We start from the raw sequence: 18,654 nt of genomic DNA on the forward strand, positions 1-18,654 counted from the left end.
TGAGACTTCCACTAAGGCTAGCTCAGTCATCGTGAAACTGTAGAATATCTGAAAATCGCTCTAGTTACTACTTGAGTAAGAAAAAATAAAATAAATTAAAAAATCAATTTCTATTCTCTGCAACCATTCTCATGCACATTGAGCATTCTCAAGAATATCCAGCCATTCCTGTTGCGGTAAAAGTCTCAAACCATTAACCAACATCTGGTTAGATAGGTTATCAATACAGCTTTGAAGTAGTGATTTCCATATGTAAGAAAACTTCTGACCAAAAGACAGTGAAATTTATACATAAAACTGTTTTTAGATTGGTTTTATTTTGCTTTTTAACTGCATGAATACTGCCCTTATAAAACTGATAATATATGCAGGAAGATATTATAAATGCTCTGGGAACCACATCATTTGCAGCTTGCTATTGCAAGAAGTTCTTCCGTTCCTACTGAAAGCAAACACTGTTATTTTTAGGTTTTGCTTTGACCCCTTCTCAGTGAAAAATCTGACAAGCAAATCAAGGTGGTGAAGGAGAGAGAATGACCACATGGATTATCTCAGAGTCATATTTCACAGGTTACATGGTTAAGAAGAAAGTATCATGGATACACATTTGTCTTGGATGACCTAGTTTTGTAAAACAACAATTGCTGAAGCAATTGCTTCACAGCAACACTGGAGTGGAGACAACAAACCCCTCATGAATGTGGTGCAGAGTCACTGGGCACATTAGGTAAGAATTTGGTTGAAAAACATCTCAAATATATATACTGAAACAATAGCTACAACTTCCTTATGATCCAAGGGGGAGAACTCAGGCTTGTAAATTCTTCTGAATGTAAGCAAAAGGCAGGTGGCTTCTATATCACAAACCCAATATTTCTTAATTTAAAAGGCAGGGACCATTATGCAGTACCACTGTCACCTCAGATCACACTTAAAACACCTCAAGAAGTATCAGAAATCTCAGTTTCTGAGACAGGGACCTGTATCAATACATGTAATTTTATGCCCAAACAGGCAGCCTATTAATGTCTTTCCATGGTTTACTTCAGGCTCTACCACAAAGCTCTCTTTGTCTTTTAGCTCCATCCGGTTTTCTGTATTCCAGTGCCATATCCTACATTAGCTACCCCTGTCTGCTAGACTGCTCTTCCTGCAATCGCTTGCATCAGCAGTTTTTTGTAGGAACCCATCCTTGGTAACAACAAACCAGTCAGGTAATCTGAATTCCGCAGGCAGAATATGTCTACATGGAAAACATCTTTAGGAAAAAACCCAGCTGGGTACAGAGCACAGGCTGAGTGCACAAGAGATTGGAATGCATAGGGTGTTGCACAGCAGCAGTGAGCTGCCCCTGCTTCATCTGCTGCTCAGTATTTGAGACCACAGGCCATCAGGAAAACAAACTGTGATGGAATTACTAATGAAAAAAGCTCATATATTGATCTGTGCCAGATGACAAAAGCTGGAATAGTTGTGACTCTTTTTTTTTTTTCAAGTAAAAGTAACTTTTTATTTTCATAATGTTTCATGCGTAAATCTGAAATTAAGTTTTCTTGGTTATACACTTTATATAATATTCTGAAAAATAAATCAATAGTTATCTTCATTTCTGAAAGAAAAGTAGGCCCTTAGCAATTTAAGATCTTTCTCAGTTACTTAGAACTGGGACAAAATAAATGTCCAGGTGAATATGCTGTCTATTGAAGATTTTAAATTTCCTGGCCAGAAAAGCCCACTCATTTTTAGGACAGCATTTTGTAAGAAAGACTACATCCCAGTGATTAAACAAAGAAACTAAAGAGGAAAAAGCCCAGCTAGCAAAGCACTCAGTGCACATCCCAAGTAGATCAGGTAGCACATACTTTTTATGATAGACGCAAATGAAGCATCAGATGCCTGGATCTATTACCACATGAAGGAACAGGGATCAACTTTCTGCAGTTAATCTCAGGGATCACTGATGGACAATGTCAGCCCCTCAAAACCATTTTAAGGTATTAACATTGTGCCAGCTCACCCCAGCACAGATGTAACAGCTCACCAGTCTCTGCCATTGACAGCCAACAAATTAGCTCATTACAGCTTCAGCTTCTCCCAGGTACCAGCTCTGAACTGTGGCGTCTGCACCCACCATTTGCCACTGTATTAACTTCCTCATGGAAATGCTACCTTGTGTGAGGCTTCTATTAATAGCCTTGCATGTAAGAATGGAAACATTCATCCCCTTCTTTCATTTAACAGGACAACTGGAGTTAAGCTGACTGCATTTCTCATACTCCTAAGATATTTGCATGGCAACAGAAATATATAATAGAATTATATTAAAACACAGATAAACAGCATTCCAACTTAATCTTTGTAAGGCCCCATTGTATTTTGCACCATCTTAGTGAAAACAAGCAGAACAAGACAGGGAAGCTAATAAAACACAAAAATTCCAAATTTAAATACCTATTCTGAGTTGCCTCAGAGCAAGAAGCTAAAGAGCCAACCTTTCTTCCTTAATATCTATCTTGGCAGAGAGGGGAGGTGTCTACGTCTGAAAGATTACAGCATGAGAAAACACAGCTACAATATAATTTTTAAGCAAATCTAAATCTGTCCTCTCCAGAATCTTGCCCCTCATATTCCTAACATTCCATTTTGAAAAGTAATTAAGAGATTTTGGAACAGTACTACAAAGTTACTTAAAAAATTCTTGTTCATCTTAGGAGGGGAGAAACTTATTGTAGATAACTGAAATTAATAGAAGTGAATTCTTTATTCAGTTCCGCCAGGATCTAAATGTCCCAACTTCAAAACAATTTTTGAAGTGATCTATGAGACAAATACTTTCACGATTTAGTATTGCACAGTTCTTACAATTTTGAGTCATGTTTCTGCATATGGGAGAGAAAAGATTCAGATTTCTAAAACTGTGCTAGACCAAAGACCACCCAGACCTAGGAGCCAAAGTGAGACATAAATCCATAACTATTAAAATTCTTGAACTAAATAACATTGCACAAATCAATAGGAATTTTATTTAGAATATGCATTTTGCATTTAAAAAAATAAATCAGGCTGACTTTCCATACAAATCCTATCTTTGGCAGCTTAGGTACTACCCCACACCAGAATACTCTAACACAATCAAGAAATTGTAGACAGCAAAACCACATCAATAAATAAACCCGAGATTGCAACTTCAAAGGTGAGCTCCCATACTACCATGAAAATTCTGAAAGGAGCCTAACTTTGCCTTTTCCTCAGTGTACAATGTGTGCACAGTTTAACTGCTTGGGGTACAGCTGCGCTACTAGGATCTGGTTTCTTTAGCCCTACACACAAAGATCATCCTGTTCCCAAAAAATAGCCTCGCTGCTCCTCAGATAAATAACACTGCCACTCTGCAAGGAGCAGAATCATTACCACAACAGCTCTTTGGACTTAACATTCAGAGTGTTGTTTCCTGTTCTTTACTACCCCTGCTGCCAGCTGCCAGAGACACTTTAAACTCAATCAGTCAGAAACTGTATTGTGCAATGAATTGTGTGAACATTCTTAATTTGAGATTTCCAAGAGCTCCCTTCAAAATACTGGTATTTTTCAACAACAAAAAAACCCCAAACAAACTAAAAAGAAACCCAAAAAAAACCCCAAAAGAAACAAAAAAACTTGCAACCAATAGCCATCTCCAACTAAACACACCAGCTATCCCACCAGCTGACAAACCTGAGAAAAGTATTTTCTGATTGAGGGTGAAGAGATACTTTTATCTGGGTGAGTTACAGCCTTCCGTTCTACATCTTGGGTAAAACATTTGTTAAGAGCAGCTGATAGCAGGACACTGAAGTGCTCAGGCTTTAATTAAAAATATTGGGGAAATGAATCATGTCTCCAACTATTCAGTCATCCAGGCTAGGATCTAAACAAGTCCTTCCTGTCTCCAGCTCTGCAGAACATGCCCTAGCTGCTGCTCATGCCTACAGTAAGAAGGAATATCAAAAAGCAGATGACACAGTAAATTCTCTACCCATCTTAATCATTTGGCTATCATTTACTTGAATTTTTAACTCTGTTCTGTGCTGTAGCCAAGGGATTCGAGCCTATATACCACTTGCAAGAGTGAAGAAGCCTTTCAAATAAATGGTTAGATGTTCAGTGTCCCTGGTCTTCTGTTTATCTGGAAAAGCTTTGGGAAAATTCTGACTCCTTAACACAGTCACCACTGCAGCATGCCAAACCAGCTTGAAAAATCCCAGCCACTGTCAGTAAAACCACAACAAACCAGCTTTAGATAATTTAAACAAAATCTTTTGGATGAGTGTAAGGAATTTTGTTTCACATATATTCAGTACTTAGCAAGGGGTGGGAGGGGGAGGAGGAATAGGCCATGTGTCGTCTGTACTTTGGAGAAAATACAAAAAGTGTTCCAAGCAAGAAATATTTGCTGTCCTAATGAGACATACTGAAGAAACACTCAGTATTTTGTATTAATTTTATTATACAAGTCACCCTTCATCATTCATCTTTTTCTTTATTTCCACAAGGGGAAACAGCCGCTTGGTGTGAAAAAGAAATCTGGTCAAAACAAGGTTTAATTTTCCAAACCAGTTTTAGCTGCACATACAGTGGGTTTGGATTCTTTTTAGCATAAATTTCTTAGGTAATTATCTTAACTAAAAATGCATGCAGTCAAAGACAAAAGACTATATTCATCAGAATGCTCAGAATATTGAATTGCTCTTGACTTAAAATTAATTTCTTTTAAGTCACTTGAAAGGAGAATGAAAGGAGTTCTACCAGATCAAACCAGGTCATTAAAAACCCAAAACAAGAAAAGCAAAGCTTTTAAAATGGGACACGTACTCCTCATAAAAAGTTCTGATGCTGAAGTTCCATGTAAATGCATATGGACAAATTACTTCTTTCTGCTGCTTGGTACTACCAAAACATTTTTCTTATTCTACTTCTAAGTTCAAATTGTAAAAATGCTATTTGGTTAGTTACAAAGGTTTACTTCACTGCTGTGTCTCCTCCTTGTGCCTCTGCTCAGTGCTGCTCACCACTCGTCCCTGTCCGAGATCAGTTTATGTCACACGGCTCTCCTGGGTGCGGCAGAAGGAGCACAGCCACAACCCAACACTGCTGCTGCAGAAAGCAGGAAAGCACACAGGCTCTGAAAGTACCTGAGTGGATGTCAAAGAGAAGCATTTAACACACAAAAACCTTGAATACTTTCACAGCTTCCTTTATTATATTGAAAGATACTTGAGCAAAATTAAGCGGCCTCCTCAATTCCTCTGCACTGCAGCTAACAGGAGAGCAAAACCAGAGATATGCATTTTCTCTCTCACTCTAAGCCTGGATTTCAGACGCCCTATTTTTGTAAATCATAACCACAGATTTGTTACTAAGTATGTTTAAGTACATTCAGAGGCTAGCTTTACCATAGGCACAAAAGATAGGAAGAGCAAAAAAAATGGGACTTATTATACTTTGTCTTTCAGATGATAAAACAGAGAAACACTTGAAATTGCATAGTGTCAAACTATTCCACAAATGTGAGAGTTTCTGTGTTGTAATTAACAAGTTTTTTATATCTACTCTGAATTATAAATGCAGCATAATTCAGTCCTGGAAAAGGTAAGACATTTCTGTTTGGGTTACACAGATTGTGTTCTACACCCATGTGAAAGAAAATTAGCTCTGAACCAAAGAAATTAATGTAATCACACCATTGACAAAATTGAAAAGTGCAAACTTCCTACAAATTACATCACCACCCCTTAGCAGAACTGTGTAAATGCAGTTATGAAATAGCCACTCTAAATCTGTACTTTTGATATTTCACTAAGTTACTACTTAGTAAGTTACTACTACTAAGTCACTCAGTTAAAACAACAATGCTTCTTTAGGACAGCAACTAAAATTCAGCTGCCAGAAAATTGTTTTAATTGACACAAAATTTTTCCACATTCTCTTTTTCTAGTCAGTTCCTCTTGAATAAAGCATGCCATTGTGGTAGAAGTTTTAGATTGCTAATAATGTTAACAATAACAGAGTAAAGCTTTGTTATTCCACAAACAGTAAAAGACAGTCAAGTGCTGCTACTTTTAATTTACTCCAGTTCTGAAGACTGTAACTTCACATGGTCATGTGAATGAGCACTGGATCCCCTTGCCTGGGCTTTTATTCAAGCAAGCACCCAGGACACAAAGAGAACACATCCCACAGCTCCAGGGTACCACCTGCTGTAAACACCAGCTCTTTAGATGTTACTCTGAGCCTGTAAACAGAACTCTGAGCCCCTGCTTTCCAGACTGACTCTGGCATGACTATACGTAGTCCTGCCACATCTTTAGGATGAAAGGATAAACACACCTAAGCCTGTTCTACCATATCAGCCACATTTAAAATACATGCATTTTGTTGCTCCTGAGACAATGAGAGAAGTCAGCACAAAATGCATCAGAACCAGCCAAGAACTAAGTCAGGCTTTGACAAATTCTCTAAAATAGACTGGCTAATGATATAAAAATTTTAAGGTATATGTTAGCAATTTGGTGGTTTTCACCAGCCAAGTTCTTCCTGTTTAATACCACCTAAAGAATACCTCAACCTAGTCAATCAGTGCCCACTTGTCATGCTGGAGACCAGGGTTCAACTCAGCAATGGGGAGGTGATTCTTCCTCCAAGGGACGTGATTGGTGGTGCACTTGGCAGTGCTGGGTTAACAGGCAGGCTTGATGATCTTAAACCCTAGCAGCTTTCCTACCTCCAGCATATCTGTAGGTTCTTCCATGCAGCTAGATTTCCCTGGACCCAATGTTTAAAGCCTCTCCCTACCACTGAGACTTTGAAGCTTATACTAAAGAATGAACACACACCGAATCAGGTTATGACCACACCCAGCATGGTGCAACAAGCACGACTGGAGTTTTTAACAAGGAGAAATACTTTCTTTGATTCCTTGCCATTTCTTACATGGAATAAACATATTTGGGGGCAAAAATCTTCAGCATTTCTGATAGCCCCAAAGGCACTAAGAGGAGTCCAAGACTCCAGGAATTACTTAAGACATACCAAGTCTCTGCTAGCAATTCTAACTTTTAGCATAGGATCACAGGGTAAATCAAGTTCCAAGTGGCCTCAAAACCCCATGCAGTCCGACCTTCTGCTCCAAAGGATGGGTCAGTTATGAGATCAGACCAGCATACCTGGGTGTTGTCCAGTCTGCTCTTGAAATCCTAACACTTTAAAGCTCCTCTTGTAACGGAGACTATTTCTGCCGCACTGTAAATGGTTAACAGACAGAGGTTGGCCACAGCTGGCTTACAACCACAGGGAAAAATTACTAGATTTTGGTTATCAAGGATAATTTGATATCAAGTTTACCTAAGATGATCCTTTACTATTTATGCCTGCATGTCAGTTATGCAAATGCCCTCTGTTGCTATAGGGGTTAAATATTATATATGCATCCTAGAAAATGCAGACTGCAGATTTCTGAAAAGCATTATCAATATGTTTTCCTGGAATCATTACATGCTTTTATTAACTTATCACAACAGCCTCTTTTACACAGTTTGCTCTAAGAATTCCATTGCTTTTTTCCTTCCTTGTTGGACAATAATGAATTTACGTTCACTAGTTGTTTCAGTTAGAAGAAAACATATTACTATTTGGATTCAACTCAAAACTAGAAGAAAACACAAGCAGGTCCTGAATTGTAATTATACCAATGTCAGTGAATATGCACTCAAAATAGAAGTGAAACATTGCATAATAATGCCATCAATTTAAGAGATGTCAAGGGCCTCTGTAAAAAAGTGTCTGATAGTTATATTAAAAGTGATGCAACATTTCTAGTTTAGCATGCTATTTTACTATTTGCAGGAAAAGTGAAATGAAGTCAATGAAACACATTCAGCAGCCTCCTCAAAAAAACAGAATTGGAGGAAGTCAGTGGAACCCTAAATCCTGCTGGTTCCACCTGCAGGCACTGATGATGATAGATGATGTGATGTAATGTAATGTGAGGATGTCCCAAAAGGTGCACAAGCTCTAGCCTGCTCCTTAAGGAAAAAGAAGCAGCAAGCAAAATATGGGTAACAAAGGCACCCTAACAAAGTAATTCTCAACACTTCAGAAATTTTTTTTCAAAGTTTGTTAGAACTGAAGAGGGACAAGTTAAGAAAGCAAACAACACTTCAGGACAGTTTTCTTCAATTGCAAGATAAAAACAACATTTGCAGGATATAATTTGAGTTTTTACGATATTCTAACCTTGGTTAGAAAAAGAAACTGCTGTCAAAGGAAGGCTAATTGCAAGCAAAGTAACAACTCTCCTGGGAAACCTAAAGCCATCAGAATTGCTGGTTTATATCCACCCTCTACCCCCCAAAGATCAGCTGTGCAAATACATCTGTTCTAAGCAGATACTTTTTATGCACCGACTTCCTTTCCAACTACAATATATAAGAGAAATATATTTGGCAGCTCTCTGGGACCAAAAGTAGATTCAAGTCAGTATTATAAAAATTTCTTTTCCTCAACTGTAATACTGAGCTCACAAACAGGGCAGAATCCTTTCATTAGCGATGTACGAAAACTCTGGAGACAAATTAACCATGTACTTATGCTCACACATAGAGTTAGCATGGGAAATATATCACAAGTCTTCCTAGGCTGCATTATGATAAAAGAATAATGCAGGAGTTAGAGGCAGGTTTATGCAGAAATCAATCCTATGATGTTTCAGAGTACATGTGAACTTGATAGAGAGAACTGAAGTAGAAATTCAAATTGTGAGATTCACCAAACCTCCTTGTCTAGTTTAAGATTGCACAATGCCAAGGAAGCAATTAACAGAGACTTTACTATTTATCAAGGCTCAGTTGGAATTTGGTTATTAACTCTATCTGACATAGTTTGGCTATAAAACTCTAATGGATCACAGTCAATTGATGACATTTTACTTAAGTTTACTTATGCTCAGATGATGTTTTTAACTGCAAACTCAACTAAAACCACAAGGTGGGAAAGTCAGGACAGAGAATTCTTGTTTTACTTTATACTTCAGCTGCTTTATTTACCTGGACTAAGGCATGAGAACATGTTTGAAAAATCACACACGTACAACCTAAATTCAAACCATCCCTGTCACTACTAGACTAGCAGCGCTTTTGAGAAAAATATTTGTGACTAAATGAAAATTTATGATTTATTACACTTTCAAAACAAATGGTAATTGTGAAGTTGAACTTCAGCTATTAAAATGCATGCATCTCTGCTCAAGCTCAAGTCTGCCTGATAAATAAGCTGAACTGACACGGCAGCACAGCCTTTACAATTTTTTTCTTAATCAAAACATGTGGACTGTCAAATTAGACAGACTGCTCAGCTTTGCCTCTCATGGGCTCCTTGAAAGGCTTTCTATCAGCTGGCTATCTGCATGGGCAGCCTGTTTCTTGGAAGTTTTATGAGGAAGTAATTGATTCATCAAGCAACAGAATTTTTAGATTAAGGTTTGGTGTCTTGTACAACTCCAACATATTTCTCTATATCACTTTCTGCATGCAATCACACCCGTCTGTGTAGCAGGAGCAGCAGATCCCCCTTGCTTTGGTGCCCTGGAAACTCCAGTCCCCACCTTCTGCCACCTGGCCCCCAGGCAGCAGAGCAGAGCACATCCCCCAGCAGCTCATTGTTGGGAGTTACTTTCCCCTCTGGCCTGGGCTGTAACTCATTTCCTGCAGCTGCAAATGCTGTCAGCAGTCTCACAGGCAGAGCTCTGGCTCTGAGCCACGGGTGGGGATCCTTTTTCCTTGCACATGGCCTATGCTTCACTTGCTTGCAGTCTCAAAACAGCAAATCCTCCCCTTCCACAGCCTCCCTCTGCTCCTAAGCAAACAATTGCTGCTGCCCAAGTCATCCTTCTTTTCTTCCCCTACAAACCAGGAGTCCTTCTTCAGTTATTCAAACTGGATACTCATTTTGCTGGATCAAATTCTCCTCCTGATACACAGAGCTTCCTCTTCCTGTATTGAACAGTATTTAGACTCAACATGAAACACTCCCTTTCTCAAGCATAGTTTTCACAGATCTCAATCACACATGAGACTTTTACCTTTACTCTGTCACTTCTTTCATGGAGAACTGGCATTCTGAATAGGATGCAGCTGTGTGACAGCAAACTTACTTAATGTAACAAATTCAAAATTATTTAAGCCCATTCAGTGGCCTCAGTTATAAAATCTCTCTTTCTTCTTGGGAAATATCTCTAGGTCACCCACACAATTTCTGTCTTCCTTAATTCTTGAACAGAGGGTCCCTAGAGCAATTCAAGAAGAACTCTGACACCTGCCCTACATCAGTCCTTCCCATCTTGCAGATATAGAAAATGGCTTACTCCACAGTAATTTGAACAAATTTGTCAATCTTTGTCCTGCAAAGGCATTTGATCTGCCTTATTATTTTAAGATTATTTGAGAGAGACCTCATTTCTGTGTTTATGGCTGCAGTCAGGATGGCATCCTCAGAGCAAAATCAAAAGGCAGTATTCAGTACATGAGCTGTGTGTGGTTTGGCACCGTGTTACTGAGACATCATCTACCTCTCAGATTTGAACCAACCTATACAGATTCCTGGATTCGGTGATGGTGTAAAACAGGCAAACACTGTACCTTCAGGCAAACAAAAGACTTCTGTGGTCAAGTTTTAAAACAAACAGACAGTAATGTGAATTGGTAACTAGACATGGTCCCCCCAAAATCTTGTAACTTAAAGGAGACATTAATGTAAGCCTCATAATCAATGGCTTGTTGCAGCCTTTGTATCTCTCCAAATAGTAGCTACTACAGAATGGGTATGATGCACTATCACAAATTCTTCAGAAGTAGTCACAGATTTGGAAAAGACAGTAAACTTGTGATCTAAACAGGCAAGAACTCACAAACAATTTTAAATAGCTGCCATATTTCCTGAGTTTGCATGTTCATTTTCATTACACTGAATCCTGTCCCCTGCCCTTTACCCAAAGCTCTGTGGCAATGTAAATGCCCTGAAGAGAAAAGAAAGAGGACTGCACTCATTAAATAGGATGTACCCTGGAAGGAAAAGAAACCCATGTTAAAAAAAGAGAAGCACCAAATAAAACAACAGGAATGATCTTTCTCCCCCACACCCAAAAACATGTGGGAAATCATTACAAAAAAAATGTTGCCTTATGCATTACTTGTGAAAAACATGTTCTTCTAGAGCTAGTGATTTATTTTTGTAGAGTGCACCAACTGTTATGCAGCCTCTTCACTAGTCCCTTGTTTCTCTTTTCTCCCTATTATAAAAGGGATTTAGTTGTTTTTTTAAAATGTATTCATATGTGACCTGCACATCAAATTGACTGAATGACCCAAATAACTTGCAAAAATAGATTTGATGTCCAGCAGAGCAAGCAAGAGGTCAGGAACTCACAATCAACTCTCCCCCTAAGTTACTATTCATGTAGTGAACATCTTTTCTGGGCAATGCTTTCCTCATATTCTTAACAAAGTGTTTATTACCTTAACTACCATAGAATTTTAGAGATGGAAGATATTATAAATGTATTTTTAATCCACTCATTAAATGATTAGATGACTTCAATGACTTCAAAATGATTAGACAACACATTCTTAGAGGAGAAGCAATTACTACACTTGTAGGCAATTGATGAGGGTCATTTTTGAGGCTGAGAATAAAACAACATTACCTTTCATGGTTGACAGATAATGTGTGGACAGACAAGGAATGGCCAAATCAACTGTTAGAAATAGGCTTCACTGAACATATTTGCTTCTTTAATAATCATGCATGTTTTTCTACTTTGGATAATAATTTGGGATTATTTAAGGTATTCAGTATCACCCAACATTTCTGTACTCGGGGATGAAATGTGGTTTGACACCCCATAAGAACCAGCTGTCAGTTACAAGAAGTTTGCCGTTTCTAAACTTTGAAGCTCATTTCACCTCTGATATGCTGCAGCTTTTTTTTTTCTTTTTTTTTCCCTATTTTGTTGCCAAGTGGTGCTACTGATAAACACTGTTGAGAAGATCAGAACTGTAGGGTCCATAGATACTGAAGGAGTACAAAACTCTTCAGCATGCCATCTGTATAAGCTAAACACTCCACACCCAAGTAGCCAACCCCACCACTTCTGATGGTGATCATCTCCTCCTTTCCCCTGCAATACATAAACCCTCTCTTTCCCTCAGCCTCTCCCAAGAGCTTGTCATGTCGGACATGTAAAAATTCCAGACTCACAGTCCATGAACTGTACAGAATTACTCAGGCTTGATGCTGACACCGTGAGCCTCACACAGGACATGTATTTTCAGACCAAAAAAATCCTAATTTGTTGAATCTCTCAAAATCTCTAAAAGTTTTACTGAAATATTGTCAAAAAAGGAAAAGACAATCTCTATTGTAAAGACTGAAGGTACTTAATAAAGTACTAGAAATCTAGGGAGAACATGAAAAATTATCCAGCCAAGAACATGGACTAACTTAAAATTATCTAAGTCACTGACTTGTTCTTTGTTAGAGGATTAGTAGTGTTTTTTAGGAATTCATACCTCAATCAATAGCCACAATGAACAATTCTGAGAAGATCATCTAATTGTTTTTCCATTCTTCTGATTAGCATATTCCCTGATGCTTTATTTAATCAAATGCAGCACTTGAGAATGAATAATTGGTTTGTGGGATTGTCTGAAGTATTTTTCACTATGGGGGGAAAAATAAAATCAAAGCATTCCACTGGTTTTGCTTAATTTTTATAATCCTTCAGTGAAATGAAGACTATCAACCTCTTTCAAGCAACAGAAATATTAAGTAGGGACCAAAGTAAAACAAATCCAGTGGTTTCAAGTGCCTTGTCTACCCCTTTTTCCCCCTCCAGACTACTTAACATTATGTAACAGCTTGCATGTTCAAGGCAGTTCACACTCCCTTCAGTCACATGCAGGGGAAGCTTTACAAATGAAACATCCATCTCCTAAAGCCTGACACCCAGCAATGTGGGAATAAACAATTAGCAGCTGCTTCTTATCAGTTGGGATTAGGATGGCATACCATAACATCCCGCAGGAAGCCTGTGGCAGGGACAGAAGGCACTTCTGAGGCTGCATTCAACCCTGCAAATTATGCTCATTCTAGCAAGGGCTTTCTCTTCTTCTTCAGTGTCCGTGATTAATATAATTAATTAATGCTCTTCACTTCAAAGCACCATGTTAAACAAAGTAAAGTATCTCTGATACGCTCTGCCCCATTTTCCCTAAACAAACTCTGAAGAAAAAAAAGGAATACAGGTCATGTCCACTGATTTGATTAAAGAAGTTACTTTTGTAACTTCTCAAACACAAAACCAGCTCTGTCTGTCCCTTGGGATTCTGACAGGTATTTCATATTATGTACATATAGTCCAGTACAATCTGCCTCTCCTAATAAAATTCTCTGCATTCAAAGGTGAAGTCCCTAAGCTCCAAAGGAAATTTAATTTATCAGTTCTTGTAAGTGTTGTTAAAAAAAAAATCCAGATTTCACCCTCTAGTCCAAGAAGAAAAAAGTTTTAGTGTTACTCAACTATATTTTCCAATTTTATCATCAGAACATCTGCAAGCTTTCCCTATCCAAATTACTGTAGGACACAAAATGACAAAAGACTATTACAACTACACAGCACAATCCTTCAAACTCCCCCCAGCCCCCAATCACCCTGCATTCAGGAAGCTCCTGCTGTGCCTGCCCCTAGTGTAAGAAACACAGACTCACCTCTGTTTTAGTCCAGTATATTTATCCAATGTCTTAAAAAATGGGGGAAAAAATGTAATAGCTGGAATGGACTGAATAATTCAAAAAATTGTGGTTACATTTATGTGGAAGACAAGTTTTCCCCAACATCACTTGTCTGCTAACCTTATTACCTGCAATAATGAATGCATTACTTTGAAATGCATCTTTCCCATAGCATGTGATGAAATGTCTTCTATTGAACTATTTTTCTGGTTTTTTCGCCTCCTCTTTTTTTATAAGTTCACTTTTTTTCTTCCTGTTCACAGCCTGCAAACTCAAGTAGCTGCAAATGAGGCAAACAAGCATTTTCTCTAATAATAATCTACTTTTTGAGCCTCGATAGTTTACAGAGGCAAAAGATTAGAGCACACTAAAACCCTAAAACCTTTCAAAATGCATCAGATTTTTCTTGCACCCTTCAGGGAATATTCTTTCATGCATCTGAAAAAAAACCACAGTAAGATTTCAGAGATGCTCTGGGAAAAAGTGTACCAGTGCTACTCCGGAAAGCTCAGTTAAGTAAAACACAGAAGTCCAAACAAACAATTCGTGTGCCAGGGCATATGGAGAAGTGTATTTACCTTTTCCGTTGCTGAACCTGCATGACTTCTTACTGCAAGGTTTTTCAGGAAACACTGATAATCCATGCCAGAGAGAGATTTTCTTCCCTCCCCACTTTCAGCACTTCTCAGGTACAGATTTTCCTATCACCGCAGCTTGATCTAATATGATATATAACTCTTCACCAACATATAATTTGCTTAAACCTCTTCCCTATCTTCAGCCACGTTTTCCCTTCATGCTGAGAACTGCCAACTGCTTGTTCTTGGAAAAGACAGAGTGGCTGCTGAAAAGAAGGCAGTGCAGAACACCAAAGCTGCCATATGCACAGCACTGTCCATGACCCAAACCCCACGCTATAGCCATGGTATTTTCTGAAAAAATCTTTCCTTAGGATTTCTTCTCCTGAGAAGCTGAGGCCTCAGGAAGAAAATGTAAACAATGGTTATCTGCTGCTGTGGAATGCAACAGGTGCATCTGTGATTGGTCTCATGTGGTTGTTTCTAATTAATGGCCTATCACAGCCAGCTGGCTCAGACAGGGAGTTTGAGCCACAAGCCTTTGTTATCATTCTTTCTTTTTCTAATCTTAGCTAGCCTCCTGATGAATTCCTTTCTTCTTTTCTTTTAGTATAGTTTTAATATAATATATATAATAAAATAATAAATCAAGCCTTCTGAAACATGGAGTCAGATCCTCATCTCCTCCCTCATCCTAAGACCCCTGTGAACACCGTCCCACCACGCTGCTGATGCCTAGGTTTTGTGCCCATCACTCCTTACCTTTGTGGTTAAAAATGCCCTCCATCTCCATGCTGCTGCGAGAGTGGGCGATGCACAGGGAGCCACAGGGCACCAGGCCTTCCGCGGCCGGGGAGCGATCCGTGGTGCGCACCAGGCACCAGTCGGGCTTGTCATGGGGCCTCTCCAGGACCTCCACGGTCTGCCCGCGGCGGATGGTCAGCTCGTTGCTGTTGCAGGCGGTGAAGTCGTGGATCACCACCGTCAGCTCGCACCCACCAGACAGCTGCCAGGGGAGAGAACAAGGAGAAGCCGCATGAGCGCTCGTTATCAAACCCTCCGTCGCGCACCGGTACCTATTCGGGACTCCTGGCAGGATTTGTGTTTTGGATGAGATAGCAGGCTTCTGGGACTTTCCACATCAAGAAGAGAGCGTTTCAAAATCAGGCAGTTCTGGCGTTTTAGAACAGATTTCTAACTCTGCTTGTCTCTGCCTATTGTTCAAAGCACACTGGTTGTGACAGTGCTGGGCGGAGGATTTAAGCAGCTTTTCTTGCTAGACTGCTCCGCATCCCAAAAGCTGAAGTAGCTGTCGCTTCTGAATATATTTTATGGGTGATAATTAGCAAAAAAAAGGGTCAGATACTACTAAATACAGTCATCCATGAGCTTTGTTATCTTTCAAATTCAAGAGAGAAAGAGCTAGTTTTTTCAAATGAGTTTACTGCCTTATTCCCACCCTACTCACAGTTTACACACACAGGTCACAAAATAGTCCAGGACACATCATACACAATTGTAAAAGTCAGTGTAAAGTTCTTCACAAAACATTCCCAAATACTTAACTGTTTAACAGAAAATTCACACAGGCTTACAACTTCCACATTTTTGTTGGTTTCCTCAAATAAAACTGCACAAACTTGAATTAAAATCATGCAAGCTTAGGGTTTTCCTCCCCCTCTTGAAAACACTTCATTAGAATAACTTTGCCTAAGCTTTAGTTTCCTCTCTTTGATTGTTACATCTGCTTTGATGTGAAATGAAAATTATTATCAGAACTTTGCAAAGTTCCCAAGATTGCACAGTGCCAAAGTACCCATCCAACTTAAGCAAGCAGTCCTAGAATTCCTTCTTCCTTACTGCAACAGCATTCCAGGCTACTTCAGTTTTTCATGTGTGAGCATTTCTATAGCTCTGGCTGCTTCAGTGCAACACTCATACTGGATCTCAGCTGGTATTCAACTTCTGTGAATTCAGTAATTTTGAACCAAGCCAGTAAACTCCTTTGGCTCACTGAGGTAACCTTGCAATGCTCTACACTGATAAAGGAGGACCAATACCCTGTGAGAATTCCAGCTGCATCACATCTAGAAGCAAGTGCCACACCAACACACTGAACAGATCCTGCCACGTTGCTTTTGACTGTTTCATGGCTGCCAGCTACATCCCATGAGCTTCAGAAATAGGAGATAAGAGACTGCATTGTTTCTTATTTATTAGCTTTCGTTACAAGCCTGGAATGGAAACAGTACTGGACAAACTTTTCTAGGAAAATGCTATTTGTTCTCAAGCAAGAATTTCAGAGCAAATGACAAAAGCAGCAAAATCCCAGTAAGAATCAAAGGACAATTCCAACCTTCTCTTCCTCAAGTCTGCAACAAATGACAGAACATAACTCCTAGCAGATGGGCTGCAGTAACTCCAGAGCTTTCCCATGGTATCTGCCTGCTAATCTCACTGGCTAGCATTGCTTGTGTGAGCTTACAGAGGAGCAGAAGTTTTCTTGAGGGAATGCTGGGGCCAAGAAGGGCAGAAAACCCTCATACATCTAGTGTTTAAGGAAGATAAATCAGATTGTACCTGTTTAGATACAGGCTAAAAATTGCTTCTACCCTGTCTCATCGGACAGCCCCAATACACAAATTACAGGGGGGGCACACCTTCAAAACATGTAACCTCCTCCCTCATTAAAACATGTTTCCTGTTCCCTTACATTCCCTTTTTCAGTCCATGCAAAGCTATGCAAAGGGGAAAAAGTAAAGAGCTTTCCCTTGTTTTCTGGTATTGATTTATGTTACAGCCTTTGTCAGACCAACTCAGAAACAATTGAAACCATCTGTATGCCTGATGGGGACTAACAAAAAAGCTGATGAAGTATGACTTCACAAGGTGTACAGGGCAGACCACATTTTTCTCAGGAGTCCATATCCCATCCAGTGCAAGCACAGTAACAAGCTGAAACTTTCCAGAAATGGCATCTTGTCCTTATATTTCCTCCTAAATACCTCCAGGAGCATATCTTTGGTGCTCTGTTTGCTTTCCTGATCCTTCACTTCTTACAAATAGAGATTAAGGTGTATTTTTTGTGACTGGTGCAATGACCACATATTTTGGTAATATAGTTGTTCTTTCTTTTCTTTCCCCTAATAAAACAAAAAAGTAGGATCTCAGATTTATGTTTTCTAAATATTTTATACAATATTAAGCTAGATGAAAAAGCAAATGAAGGTTGTCAGTGGTCATGTCAGATGGCCAAAGTACACAAAATTCCTAGTTTCTCAAATAATGTCATAATCAGATATCCTAGCTGGCCAATGTTCCACTGAAATTCAACACTCATTCACACTTTAGTATAGCATGTAAGACACTTCTTGTTCACGGTTGTTAGGTCCACACCATCCACACACATGCACCTATGCTGTTACATGCAACTTAGTGCAGAGCTTTTCCACTACTGCTAAGACACAAAAAACAATTATTTCTGTAGCCAGCACACACATATGACACTTCGGAGAGCTGGGCAAAAAAAGCATTTACCAATTTTCCCTTCCTTTGGGTTAACTTCCCTTCTTTCTGCCTACTACAGTAGTGGTTAGGAAACACTTCTTTCCTCTTTGTTTCATTGCTCAGTTTCTCTCCACAGCACACTTTGTGAAAGCAGTTTCATCTTTCACACTGATGAAATGCAGTTGGACAGCAGGGAGTGTCTGTGATTAAGAGCGTTGCTCAACAGCTGTTGTTGGACAGCTTTGGCAAGGCTCTCCAGGCTAGCTGCAGGGAAGAGTGAGAGGCACAGCACAAACTGGGAGACTCACTTGCACTGAAGGGAAAAGAATTGCAAACCATCAAAATCCAAATTTAGGCTGAACAAAGGCTTTATATACTTTATCCATCCATTTCAAGAAAGCTTTCATGTAAACTGAATTAATCATGCATGATAAAAATAAATGATGCTATGTCTGAAACATGGAAACTGGAGAGACAGAGACGAGATGAGACACAAAAGCCAGACAGAAGCAGAACTGCAGATTACAAAAAGGCACAAGGTTTAATTAAACAGCTTATCATGGGACATGGTGCCTTGCAGTTGCTGAAATTAATGTTAACCATCTATGTTCACCTCTCTGGGACCTTTCAGTCACTGTCGCTGGTAGAGAGAAAGAAAAAACGGAACGACACAAACACGTGAACACTGACTGAGTACATTCTTAGCACAGGTTTGGTAAAGTCAGGGACATCACACTAAGTCCATCTG

General features: G+C 39.3%; 1 protein-coding gene across 3 annotated transcripts in view; it reads right to left on the bottom strand.

The window, feature by feature from the left end:
- Positions 1 to 18,654, bottom strand: part of TRIO (trio Rho guanine nucleotide exchange factor) — a 247,613-nt gene that overhangs the window by 51,729 nt on the left and 177,230 nt on the right. For all 3 annotated transcript variants that reach the window (XM_074545600.1, XM_074545608.1, XM_074545618.1), the window contains exon 34: positions 15,162 to 15,405. In XM_074545600.1, the coding sequence (XP_074401701.1) occupies positions 15,162 to 15,405 (244 nt within the window). The remainder of the gene's footprint in view (positions 1 to 15,161; positions 15,406 to 18,654) is intronic.

The sequence above is a fragment of the Zonotrichia albicollis genome, chromosome 1 (assembly GCF_047830755.1).
Source record: "Zonotrichia albicollis isolate bZonAlb1 chromosome 1, bZonAlb1.hap1, whole genome shotgun sequence".
NCBI classification, from domain to species: domain Eukaryota; kingdom Metazoa; phylum Chordata; class Aves; order Passeriformes; family Passerellidae; genus Zonotrichia; species Zonotrichia albicollis.